We start from the raw sequence: 14,222 nt of genomic DNA on the forward strand, positions 1-14,222 counted from the left end.
CAGAAGGACCTCTTTGCCCCTATACTCAATTCCTCTTGTTATGAAGGCCAACATTCCATTGGCTTTCTTCACTGCCTGCTGTACCTGCATGCTTCCTTTCAGTGGCTGATGCACTAGGACACCCAGATCTTGTTGTACGTCCCCTATTCCTAACTTGACACCATTCAGATAATAATCTGCCTTCTTATTCTTCCCACCAAAGTGGATAACCTCACACTTATCCACATTAAACTGCATCTGCCATGCATTCGCCCACTCACACAACCTGTCCAAATTACCCTGCAAACTCATAGCATCTTCCTCACAGCTCACACTACCACCCAGCTTTGTATTTTACCAATTTGCTAATGGTACTTTTAATCCCTTCATCACAATCTGACTCACATCTGACACACATCAATCATGGGATCAATCACCTCATAGCACCTCTCAGTCACCTATCAATCTGACACAATCACTGACACAATCACTCTGACACTATCACCTTGACACTATCGCTCTGACACAATCACTCTGACACTATCACTCTGACACTATCACTCTGACACTATCACTCTGACACTATCACCCTGACACTATCATTCTGACACTATCACTCTGACACTATCACTCTGACACTATCACTGACACTATCACCCTGACACTATCATTCTGACACTATCACTCTGACACTATCACTCTGACACTATCACTCTGACACTATCGTTCTGACACAATCACTCTGACACAATTAATCTGATACTATCACTCTGACACAATCACTCTGACACAATCACTCTGACACAACCACTCTTACACACCCACTCTGACACACCCACTCTGACACAACCACTCTGACACAACCACTCTGACACAACCATTCTGGCACTATCACGCTGACACTATCACGCTGACACTATCACGCTGACATAATCACGCTGACACAATCACGCTGACACAATCACTCTGACACTATCACTGACACTATCACTGACATTATCACTCTGACACTATCACTCTGACACTATCACTGACACTATCACTGACACTATCACTGACACTACCACTCTGACACCATCACTCTGACACTATCACTCTGACACAATTATGCTGACATAATCACGCTAACACTATCACTGACACTATCACACTGATACTATCACTGACACTATCACTCTGACACAATTAATCTGATACTATCACTCTGACACAATTAATCTGATACTATCACTCTACTTCTTCTTTCGTATGTCAACTACACAAATCAAAAGTGGCAATTGGTGCTTCAGAGTACCCTAGTTGACGCTTTGCTGCAAATTTTGCCAGTTCTGTAGAACTACCCAGGATGGACGACGAGCTCCTACGCCACTATCACTCTGATACTATCACTCTGACACAATCACTCTGACACAATCACTCTGACACTATCAGGCTGACACAATCACTCTGACACGATCACTCTGACACTATCACTCTGACACAATCATGCTGTCACAATCACTGACACTATCACTCTGACACTATCACTCTGACACTATCACTCTGACACAACCACTCTGACACAATCACTCTGACACAATCACTCTGACACAATCACTCTGACACAATCACTCTGACACAATCACTCTGACACAATCACTCTGACACTATCACTCTGACACTATCACTCTGACACTATCACTCTGACACAATCACTCTGACACTATCACTCTGACACTATCACTGACACTATCGATCTGATACTTATCAACACCTGTCAACCTGATTCCATTGATCTGTGGATGGGCTGTTTTCCCTGGAGTGTCGGAGGTTTAGGGACTTGATGGAAGTTTACAAATGATGCGAGGCAGAGGCAGGGTGGACAGTTAGAACCATTTACCCAGGTTGGAAATATCAAAGACTATAGGGCATTGGGTATTTTCAAAGCAGAGATTGGCAGGCTCTTGATTAGTAAGGGTGCCAAAGGTTATGGGGAGAAGGCGGGAGAATGGGATTGAGAGGGAACGATGGATCAGCCATGGCCGAATGGTGGAGTAGACTCGGCGGGCCGAATGGCCTAATTCTGCCCCTATGAATTATGAATATGACTATCAGGTGAAAGGGGAAAAGTTTAAAGATGTACGCAGAGTGGTGGGTGCCTGGAACGCGCTGCAGAGATAGGTGGGATAGTGGCATTTCAGAGGCTTTTAGTTAGGCACATGGATATGCTGGGAATGGAGGGATATGCATCACGTGCAGGCGGAGGAGATTAGTGTAACTTGGCATCATGTTCGGCACAGACATTGTGCTGTACTATTCTATGTTTTATGTTCTACATCCGACATGAAAGGAAGTGACAAGAAATAACAGTGCAATGGACTAGAAGTCAAATATAAGCAGAGATAGTATTTGTTAGTAGTCAAGGGAAACTAAACTAAAGGGAGGGTATTTGGGGAGTTAGCAGGGAGAGGGTATCTCAATGAAATGCTCAGTGATAGACAATAGACAATAGGTGCAGGAGGAGGCCATTCGGCCCTTCGAGCCAGCACCGCCATTCAATGTGATCATGGCTGATCATTCTCAATCAGTACCCCGTTCCTGCCTCCTCCCCATACCCCCTGATCTACACTTTAGACTGTAGACTCTAGAGATAGTGTGGAAGCAGGCTCTTCGGCCCACCGCCCCGACCTGCATTCACCCAGTACACTCGCACTATCCTCCACACTTGGGACAATTTACAAATTTACCAAAGCCAATTAACCTACAAACCAGCATGTCTTTGTAATGTGGGAGGAGAGTGGAGCACCCGGAGAAAGTCCAGGCGGTCACGGGGAGAACGTGCAAACTCCACACAGACAGCCCCCAATAGTCAGGATTGAATTCCGGGCCTCTGGCGCTGTGAGGCAGCGACTCTACCGCTGTTGACCTGTGTAACTGGCTATTTATTTAACATGTGGTATGTTATTGTATTATTATGTATTATTATGTTAGATTGATTAAATAAAGCAAAGCCGTCTCTCGTGGCTGCCAGGTTAAGAGAAGATATAAGCCAATTAATGAAAGACCCAGCAACACACAATAAGACCTTTACATGACCGGCTATGATTTTGACCACCCTACTGCTCACAATATTCCAAATGTGGCCTCACCAGCACCTGATAAAGCCTCAGCATTACATCACTGCTTTTATATTCTACTCCTCTTGAAATGAATGCTAACATTGCACTTGCCTTCTTTACTGCCGATTCAACCTGTAGTGTTACGTTGGACTTCAAGCGGGGCAGCCTGGTAGCAGTGGTGGGCCCAGTGGGATGTGGGAAGTCCTCTCTCATGTCGGCCATCTTGGGCGAGATGGAGAACATCAAAGGATCTGTCAACACCAAGGTACGGACTTAATGCACTGTTGTCCATCTCCATTGACTGTTTGTGGGAGGGATGGGTCTTGATGAGAACTATCTCAGACCCTCATTCCAGCTTGTCATGGAGTTGTAGAAAGATACGACACAGAAACTGGCCCTTCAGCCCATCGAGTCCAACCAGCTATAAATGGCTCTACCCAGGGCCACAAGAAATTGCAGAGTTGTGGACACAGCCCAGACCATCACGCAAACCAACCTCCCTTCCATTGACCCCATCTACACTTAATTAAAGACCAGAATCACCCCAGTCCCTCCCGCTTTTCCTCTCTCCCATCAGGCAAGAGGTATAGAAGTGTGAAAATGGACACCTCCAGATTCAGGGACAGTTTCTTCCCAGCTGTTATCAGGCAACTGAACCATCCTATCACCAACGAGAGAGCGGTCTTGGCCTATCATCTTCCTCATTGAAGACTATCAGACTATGTTTAACTGAACTCCATTGGACTTACGCTAAACATAATACCCTTTATCCTGTATCTGCACACTGTGGACGGCTTGATTGTAAGTATAGTATTTCCGCTGACTGGATAGCACGCAACAAAAAAGCTTTTCACTGTACCTCGGTACACGTGACGATAAACTAAACTAAACTTCAGACTAATTCTACTCTAACCATCTGTCCCATCAACACCCCACCACTCACCTACAGACTAAGAGGAATTTACCAAGGCTAATTAACCTATTCATCAGCAAGTCTTTGGGCTGGGAGCACTCTAAAACTGTTTATCAATGCCCGTCAGGATCTTATACACCTAAACGCACTGTCCTACACACTAGGGATAACTTACAATTTTACCGAAGCCAATTAACCTACAACTCCGCGCATCTTTGGAAAGTGGGAGGAAACCGGAGCACCTGGAGAAAATCCGCGCAGTCACAGGGAGAATGTTCAAACTCTGTACAGACAGCACCCGATATCAGGATCGAACCGGGTCTCTGGTGCTGCAAGGTGACAACTCTGCACCAGCTCAGCGATCGCTGCACCACCGTGCTGTCCCACTGTAAGCTTGGATCACCCACTGCTTGGCCCAATGGATTGTGAATTCTCTCATGTGTTTCAGGGTACATTTGCCTACGTTCCACAGCAAGCATGGATCCAAAATGACACCATACAGGACAACATCTTGTTTGGTATGAAGTTGGAGGACTCGTGGTACCAGGAAGTCTTGGAGGCTTGTGCCCTTCCTCAGGACCTGGAGCTGTTCCCAGCAGGAGATCTGACGGAGATCGGAGAAAAGGTACTCGGGAGAGACCAGATAGGACTTCTTGGGTGGGGCTGGGAGTTGGAGAATGTTTGCGAAGGAGAACGTTTGTCTGAGGAAGGGTCTCCGCCCAAAACGTCACCTATTCATGTTTTCGAGAGATGCTGCTAAACCAGAACGTGAATGGGTTTAGAAGGATATGAGCCCAACATGGGCACGTGGGATCAGGGCCGTTTTTACAGCATTATAGGCCCCCGGGCAAAGCAGTGTACTGGGGCCCCTACCGTTACTTTCCCCCACCCCCCTTTCCCTACCAGCCCCCCCCCGTCGTGCCGGCGAAAAGCACTTACCGAAAAGCACTTAACGATGGACTTAGGGTGCTACATTGTTGCGAAAAGCACTTACAGATCGCTGTGAGAAGCACTTAGGGATGGAAAATGTTGCGAAAAAAGCACTTATTGAACCTACATTTTTAAAGTAGTATTTATTTATTGCAAGTCACTTAACATACACAGATCAGCATGGGGCCCCTATGCTCGTGGGGCCCCGGGCAAGTGCCCATCAGGCCCATGCGTTAAGACGGCCCTGCGTGGGACTAGCGTAGATGGGACATGTGGATCAGTGTGGGCAAGTTGGGAAAAAGGGCTTGCTTCCACGCTCTATGACTCTAAGACCTGCTGAGTTACTCCAGCAGTTTGTGTCCTTTTGTGCATGAACCAGCATCTGCAGTTCTTTGCTTCAGCATCTGTTAAGGTGTGTAAAGCAATTCTTTAGCGAGCCTTTTCCATGAGAGTTCATAGTTATACAGTATGGAAACAGGCCCATCGGGCCCAACCTGCTCACACCCACCTACATGCCCCATCTACTCTCGTCCCACCTGCCTGCGTTTGGCCCACATCCCTCTAAAACTATCTTATCCATGTACCTGTCCAAATGTGTCTTAAATGTTCTGATATTACCTGCCTCGACCACCTCCTCAGGCAGCTCGTTCCACACACCCACCACCCTTTGTGTAAGAAAAGTTACCCCTCAGGTTCCTGTTAAATCATCCCACCTCACACATGTCTCTTGCTTCATGATCCTCCTACTCTAGGTAAAAGACTGTGCAATTACTCTATCGATTCCCCTCACGATTTTATACACCCAAAATTAAGATCACCCCCTCATCCAAGGAATAAAGTCCTAGCCTGCTCAACCCCTCCATTTCACAGCCCGGCCAACATCCTTGAGCTATGGCAAAATCAATTGGAATGCAGTATTCAGCTGGAGAGATAGTACGGTATGGCTCTATGGCTGACTTAGAGATGTCCTCTGCAGGGCATCAACCTGAGTGGTGGACAGAAGCAAAGGGTAAGCCTGGCACGGGCAGTGTACAACGGTGCTGACATCTACATCCTGGATGACCCCCTGTCTGCACTGGATGCCCACGTGGGCAAGCACATCTTTGAGAAGGTGATCGGTCCAAATGGTCTCCTGAAGGACAAGGTAAGTCAAGAGTTCACCTAACACCAATAGCACGGGTTAGATACAGAGTGAAGCTCCCTCTACACTGTCCCAGGGCAGGGACAGCATGGGTTAGATACAGAGTGAAGCTCCCTCTACACTGTCCCAGGGCAGGGACAACACGGGTTAGATACAGAGTGAAGCTCCCTCTACACTGTCCCAGGGCAGGGGCATCACGGGTTAGATACAGAGTGAAGCTCCCTCTACACTGTCCCAGGGCAGGGACAACACGGGTTAGATACAGAGTGAAGCTCCCTCTACACTGTCCCATCACACACTCCCATCCACAGGCAGCAGATGCAGAGTCAAGCGTCGACCATTGTTCCATCTCAGTTCACCATTTCACCGTAGAACATAGCGCAGAGCACCATACAGCACAGGAACAGGCCCTTCAGCCCACAATGTCCATGCCAACCATGATCCCAAGATCAACTAATCACCTCTGCCTGTACGTGATTCAGGTCCCTCGATTAACTTTACTCTCGGATAAAAGGCACTAATCGGCACAACTCCCTGTGGATTGCTGACGGTGTTTTTATATTTTCGAATAGACTCGCGTTCTCGTGACACACGGCGTCACCTTTTTGCCTGCCACAGACCAGGTTGTGGTGCTGGTGAACGGCGCCGTGACTGAAGTGGGGCCGTACCCGACGTTAAAGGCCAACGGAGGGGCGTTTGCAGACTTCATGAACACCTACGGGGCTCGGGAAGAGAAGGGAGAGAGAGAGCCGACAGGTAAAGATCACACCCCACCACTCACCTTGTCAGTTCCCAGGGGCAGGGGAAGAAGGGCGGCACGGTGGCGCGGCGGGTAGTGACGCTGCCTCACAGCGCCAGAGACCCGGGTTCGATCCTGACCTAGGGTGCTGGCTGTCTGTGTGTGGAGTTTGCACGTTTCCCTGTGACCCAGGTTTCCTTCCACACTCCAAAGACGTGCGGGTTTGTAGGTTAACTGGCCCTCTGTGAGCTGCCCCTTGGTGTGTAGGGAGTGGATGAGAATGTGTGAGCGGGTGATCGATGGTGGACGTGACCTCAGTGGGCCGAAGGACTTGTTCCATTCTGTATCTCTAAAGTTAAAAGAACACAAAGTGCTGGAGTAACGCAGTGGGTCAGGCAGCATCTCTTGAGAATGCAGAGAGGTGACGTTTCGTTTCGGGACCCTTCTTTCAGACTGATTGTGGTTGGGGTGGTGGGGGAATGGGAGGAGGGGGGGGGGTGGTGGGGGAATGGGAGGAGGGGGGGGGTGGGGGGAAGAAGAAAGGACTATTTCCATGCTGTATCTTTCAATCACAAACATTTAAAGGATTTGGATAAATGCAGACAAAGATTAGGCGGAAAATAGGGAAGATTTAGCCTTTGGACTTTAGAGATACAGCGTGGAAACAGGCCCTTCGGCCCACCGAGTCCATGCCGACCAGCGATCCCGGTACACTGGCACAATCCTACACATTAGGAACAATTTTACAATTGTACCGAAGCCAATTAACCTACAAACCTGTATGTCTTTGGAGTGTGGGGAGAAACCGGAGCACCCGGAGAAAACCCGCATGGTCACAGGGCTAAGGTTCAAACTCTGCACAGACAGCACCCGTGTTCAGGATTGAACCCGGGTCTCTGGAGCTGTGAGGCAGCAACTCCACCGCTGCGCCACCGTGCCAGCCCTGATGGGGGGAGTGGAGAGCTTCCTCAGTGAGGCAAGTGATGTCCTGGCCTTTCTCACTCCAAGGTGCTTGTGCTTTCAGAGGAGGCGGTGAGGGAAGAGGACTTGGCAGTGGGTGAGGAGCTGGGGCCGATGGCGGATGAACACCCTGGAGACGCAGTGACTCTGGAGCTGAAGCGGGAGCTCAGTGAACGATCCAGGCGGAGGGCGGGGAGGTGAGCACCGGGCGGGAAACCCCTGCCCGCCGCATCGACAAGGCGTCTGTGGGACCAGCCCTTCATTCCACACACTTGCCCAAGTTACAGCCGTCTGTCTCTCTGTGTAACTCTGTGTAACATTCTGTGCGGCAGTGGGGGGAGTTCGGAGACTGCACGAATTCCATCAGTGGCCAAATGGATGGGATGGGCTGGGATGGAAGGGGCTGGGGATGGGATGGGATGGGATGGGGATGGGATGGGATGAGCTGGGGATGGGATGGGATGGAAGGGGCTGGGGATGGGATGGGCTGGGATGGGATGGGCTGGGGACGGGATGGGATGGGGATGGGCTGGGGATGGGATGGGATGGGATGGAAGGGGCTGGGGATGGGATGGGATGGGATGGGCTGGGGATGGGATGGGATGGGATGGGCTGGGGATGGGATGGAAGAGGCTGGGGATGGGATGGGCTGGGGATGGGATGCGATGGGCTGGGGATGGGATGGGCAATTTTGGCCGAAGGGCCTGTTTCCATGCTGTTAGACTCATTGACTCTTGAGGTCTTGGTCAGTGCTATTCCCGAACCAAGCTGTGATGCATCCCGAGAGGATGATTTCTATGGTGCACCTACGGAAATTGGATATCGTGAATCACAGAAGACATCTTGATCTGTTCTTTCTGGCTTGGTAGCTCGGTGGGAAACTGGAGTCAGTGGGAAAACAGCCAGTCACTTTAGACTTTCGAGATACAGTGCAGAGACAGTCCTTTCCAAGACAACTTACAATTCCCAGGCCATTTAATCTCTAAAATAAGTATGTCTTTGGAGTGTGGGAGGGAAGAAGTACAGCTGGAGAAGACCCACGCTGGGTCATGGGGAGAACATACAATGTCCATACAAACAGCGTCCGTGGTCAGGATCGACCCTGGGTCACTGGCGCTGTGAGGCAGCAATTCTACCGCTGCACCACGTGGCTGGCGTTCTGTGGGAAGTGATTGCCGTCGCTGTATTTCCACGGCAGGAGCAGTGCGAGAAAGTCTCTCAGGAGGTCCCCGAGGAAGGGGAAACTGGCGCCGCAGAAGGAGAAGAGCGAGAAAATGGTGACAGGTCAGAGACTGATCGAGGATGAGACCATGGAAACTGGCAAGGTAAGGCTCAATAGACAATAGGTGCAGGAGGAGGCCATTCGGCCCTTCGAGCCAGCACCGCCATTCAATGTGATCATGGCTGATCATTCTCAATCAGTACCCCATCCCTGCCTTCTCCCCATACCCCCTGACTCCGCTATCCTTAAGAGCTCTATCTAGCTCTCTCTTGAATGCATTCAGAGAATTGGCCTCCACTGCCTTCTGAGGCAGAGAATTCCACAGATTCACAACTCTCTGACTGAAAAAGTTTTCCCTCATCTCAGTTCTAAATGGACTACCCCTTATTCTTAAACTGAGGCCCCTTGTTCTGGACTCCCCCAACATTGGGAACATGTTTCCTGCCTCTAACGTGTCCAACCCCTTAATAATCTTATACGTTTCGATAAGATCTCTTCTCATCCTTCTAAATTCCAGTGCTCGACAGCATGGGGACAACTGACGGTGGCTTACACCTCCCTCCCCCTCCCCTCCCTCTCCCCCCCACCCCTTTCTCCACTAAAGGCCCACTAAACATTTACACAGTTTTAACAATGTTCAATGTTTCAATGGTTTCTCGATTCTTGGTTCTTGATTAGCACGGGTGTCAGAGGTTATGGGGAGAAGGAAGGAGAATGGGGTTAGGAGGAGAAGATAGATCAGCCATGATTGAATGGCAGAGCAGACTTGATGGGCCGAATGGCCCAATCCTACTCCTATTCCTTTTGACCTAATGACCTTTTATTATCACGGATACCAAAGTACAGTGAAAATCATTTGTTTGTAGACACATCAGCAAGACTATCCCCGTACATAAGCACAATCCCCCTGTTAGTACAGAATGTAAAGAACAGTCCACTGAGCCTGTGTGCAAGAGGCACCATTTTGGTGCCGTTTCCCCGTCCCAGTTGTAGCTGGCCGCAGACGCCCGTTGTAGCTGGCCGCAGACGCCCGTTGTAGCTGGCCGCAAACGCCCGTTGTAGATGGCCGCAGACGCCAGTTGTAGCCGTCGCCTCCTTTCCGGTCGTCCCCCCGGACCGTCTTCCCGCTTGCGATCTCGAGCCAACAACCAGCCGATCAGGGAACCTCCTTGCCTTGAAGTCATGAATCCATGAATACAATCAAGCCGTACACACGTACAACAGGTACCAGAGTGCAGAATGTAGTGTCACGGCATTATAGCGTGACTGTCACAGAGAGAAGGTCCAAGGTCCGCAGAGCGCTAGCTTGGAAGGTCAGGACTACACCCTCGTTTATGGGAGGTCCATGCAGTAGTCAGGTAACAGTAGGGAAGAGGCTGTTCCTGAATCTGGTGGTATGGGCTTTCAAGTTTCTGTATCTTCTGCCCTACGGGAGAGGGGAGAAGAGGGAATTTTCCTACCCAACAACATGGACTCCCCTTCCCACCACCTGACTATGGACCTCTTGTTTATCTCTGTATCTCTACGGATCTCCCCTCTTGCTCCCCACCACACCATAGACCTCTCCACTTGCTCATCTGCCCACTGCACCATGGACCTTCCCACATGGTCATCTCCCCACCTCACCATGGACCTTCTCCACTTGCTCATCTGCCCACCGCACCATGCACCATTCCTCGTGCTTCCCACCTCACCATGGACCTCCTCCCTTGCTCATCTCCCCACCTCATCATGGACCTTCCCTCTTGCTCCTCTCCTCACCACCATGGACCTCCCCCATTGCTCCCCACCAATGCATGGACCTCCCATTTTGCTCTCATCCCCTCCCAACCGCAGGCCCACCCTCTTGGCCCCTCCACCTCTCCTCCCTTGCTTATCTCAATATTTCCCAGTTCCAGTAAATGGTCATTAACTGAAACGTTAACCGTCTCTCTCTCTCTGTCTCCCTCTCACACTCTCTCCCTTTCTCCCTCTCCCTCACACTTTCCCTCTTCCTCTCTCTCTCTCTCTCTCTCTCTCTCTCTCTCTCTCTCTCTCTCTCTCTCTCTCTCTCTCTCTCTCTCTCTCTCTCTCTCTCTTTCTCTCCCTTTCTCCCTCTCCCTCACTCTCTCTCTCTCTACTTCTTCCCTCCTTCTTCCCTCCCTCTCCCTCTCCCTCTCTCCTCGGAAGCTTCCTGGCCAGCTGAGTAATCCCACGTTCTTTGTTTTCATCGTTAATGGGTGTGGTTTGTTGCTTCTGATCGACGGATGAAGTCCAGGGATCCACGGTGTTTGGGTTTGGTCCCACAGGTGAAGTTCAACATCTACTGGAAATACCTGCGTGCCATCGGCTGGGTCTACTCTGTGCTGTTAATGCTGCTGTACCTCGCCCAGAACATTGCTGCCATTGGTCAGAACCTCTGGCTGAGCGACTGGACCAACGACGCCACCCGTTACAACAGCAGCACCGAGCCGGCCTCGGCACGGGACCAGCGGATCGCCGTCTTTGGAGTGCTGGGTCTGGTCCAAGGTTGGTGGGTCTCGGTTCAACGCCTGGGGTCGGTGACTGCCGTGGGTCGCTCTCCAGCACCAGACCTGAGTTCGGTCACAAGTAAAGTACAGTAAACCCTCGTTATAGAGTCATAGATCATCATATAATGGTGTCACAGAGCATGGAAACTGGCCCTTCGGCCCAACTTGCCCACATCGATCAACATCCCCCACCTACATTAGTCCCACAGACCGGCGCTTGGCCCAAATCCCTCTAAACCCATCCTATCCGTGTACCTGTCTAACTGTTTCTTAAATATTGTGATACTCCCGGCCTCAACTACCTCAGTCACTTCGGTCGCTGCCACTTCTTTTTTCTTTAACAAAAATTAATGTAATGAATTATTGCAATAATATATACAATACAAAATACCAAATCAACCCACCGCCATAATACAAAATCACCCAATTATCTAAACAAATATTGTTATATACTATTCTTATATACGTAACTAAATATACTATTATACAACTATATTACAATCCTTGTCCAGGGTGCATTCCAACCCCCGCAGTGCCCAGCGGTCCCGGAAATCCCCGTGGACAGCGCGTAGTCCCTCTCTAGTACCACCCAGGCATGGATGTAACCACACAAAAGGGGCAGGCAGCCGGCTTGGGCAGAGCCCTCTTCCGCTGGCGGCGCCGTGACTCGTGGATGGACAGTTTGGCCAGGCCTAGGAGCAACCCAACCAGGACATCAGCTGCCACTTGTTCCTGTCGGCCGTCACTTTGTCCGCTCCCCAGCTCCACTGCCGCTTCCTTCTCACGTCATTTTGTCCACTCCTCCACTGCTGCCTCCTCCCCTTCTTCTCCCCAGAGTTGCCGACATCTTCCAAGTAGGTCTGACCACTATAACCAAGTGAATTATCAAGGGGTCGATTAAAACAATGGTTTACTGTACTGTACTGCCGTAACGCTTGAATCTGAAAATGCTAATTGGTTAGAATATGATTCATGAATTAGGGGACACCATTTGCATTATCTGAGCCAAATTGGTTATTACACATCTCGATTGGGAACTAGAGAACCACTTATAGGTTACATCGGTAATTGAGAAGTAGGGGGGGAAAAAGCTGTCTTGGAGAAAAAACAGTCTTAGGGAAAAAAACTGTTTCCATGTAACCTTCCTCAGACTGAAGAAGGATCTGGACCCAACGTCACATGTCCATTTCTATCCTCAGATCCTGCCTGATTTCCTCCGGCATTTTGTGTTTTGCGGCAGAATCCAGCATCTGCAGTCTCGGATTCCTTGACCTCTTGCCTCTCAGGCACTGCCTGGGTTTGATGGGAATTGACAGTTTTTAATGAAATCAGAAAATGCTGGAAGCACTCAGCAGGTTGGGCAGCATATGCGGAGAGGGAAATCCGAAGTGTTAACCCTGTTTCTCTTTCTCTGCGGACACTGCCCCAACTCGCAAAAAGCTTCCAGCATTTTCTGCTTTTATTTTGGATTTCCAGCATCTGCAGTTTGTGTTGTTCTCGTTTTTTGGGGATTTGTTGGGTGAAGCTGACTGGAATTACTGACCCATTCCGGGTGGGTGGAACAAAGGTCTTTTGAGATGATGCATCAGACTTCAAGGAATCAAGTGGTCGCGTTCTAAATAGAACGCAAAGGGTTGGAGTTACTCAGAGGGGCATGCAGCATCTGTGGAGAGAATGACACGAGATGTTTCAGGTCAGGACTCTTCCTCAGTCTGAAGAAGGTTACATGGAAACAGTTTTTTCCCTAAGACTGTTTTTTCCCCCAAGGAGCGCACCGCGGCAACAGCAGTGGGAGCGCAGGTCCGTGGGAAAGTCGGAAAAAACATCGAGGGAAGCGAGGGGGGATTCGGAACAGGCTGAGAACCCAAGCCTTACATCCACCTCTGCCCAGCATACTTCTGGCCAATGTCCAGTCCCTGGAGAACAAGTTGGATGACCTGAGGGCAAGGATCAGATTCCAGAGGGACATAAAGAACTGTAACATCCTTTGTCTGACCGAAACATGGCTGACCCCGCTGGTGCCGGACCAGGTGATCTGCCCATCCGAGTCCTTCACTGTTTTCCGGGCGGACAGAACGGAAGAATCCGGGAAATCCAAGGGCGGAGGAGTTTGCTTCTTGACCAATAATAACTGGTGCAATCCTGGAAATATTAAGACGCTTTCTCGTTCCTGCTCGCCGGACCTGGAGCATCTGACTATCTCATGCCGACCATTCTATCTACCCCGGGAGTTCAGCTCGGTGATCATCACAGCCGTCTATATCCCATCGCATGCGGACACCGACGTGGCACTGTCGACCCTACACAATGTGTTGTGTCAACACCAAAACAAGAACCCTGATGCGGCTGTGTTGGTGGCTGGAGACTTCAATAGGGGAAATCTCAAAAAGGTCATGCCCAACTTCTACCAACACATCACGTGTGTTACCAGGGGGGAAAGAACTTTGGACCACTGCTACACGCTGTTCAGGAAAGGCTACAAGGCCGTTTCTCTCCCTCCTTTTGGAAAATCTGACCACACTGCCATTTTCCTGCTGCCTGAGTATAAACAACGGATAGTACGGGAAGCGACAGTGACGAGGGACGTAAAGCGGTGGGCTGACCATTCAGAGGCCATGCTGCAAGATGCACTGAGCGAAGTCGACTGGAACATGTTCCAAGCAAGTTCCAGAGACGTAAATGAGTTTGCGGAAGCGGTTACGGACTTCATTGCCACAATAGCCGATACCA

General features: G+C 50.0%; 1 protein-coding gene across 1 annotated transcript in view; it reads left to right on the plus strand.

Moving 5' to 3' along the window:
• Positions 1 to 14,222, plus strand: part of abcc2 (ATP binding cassette subfamily C member 2) — a 62,531-nt gene that overhangs the window by 25,026 nt on the left and 23,283 nt on the right. The window contains 7 exon segments of the mRNA XM_078413337.1: positions 3,216 to 3,342; positions 4,439 to 4,615; positions 5,897 to 6,064; positions 6,634 to 6,817; positions 7,825 to 7,957; positions 8,959 to 9,085; positions 11,271 to 11,490. Coding sequence (XP_078269463.1) covers positions 3,216 to 3,342; positions 4,439 to 4,615; positions 5,897 to 6,064; positions 6,634 to 6,817; positions 7,825 to 7,957; positions 8,959 to 9,085; positions 11,271 to 11,490 — 1,136 coding nt within the window.

The sequence above is a fragment of the Rhinoraja longicauda genome, chromosome 16 (genome assembly GCF_053455715.1).
Source record: "Rhinoraja longicauda isolate Sanriku21f chromosome 16, sRhiLon1.1, whole genome shotgun sequence".
Taxonomy (NCBI): Eukaryota; Metazoa; Chordata; class Chondrichthyes; order Rajiformes; family Arhynchobatidae; genus Rhinoraja; species Rhinoraja longicauda.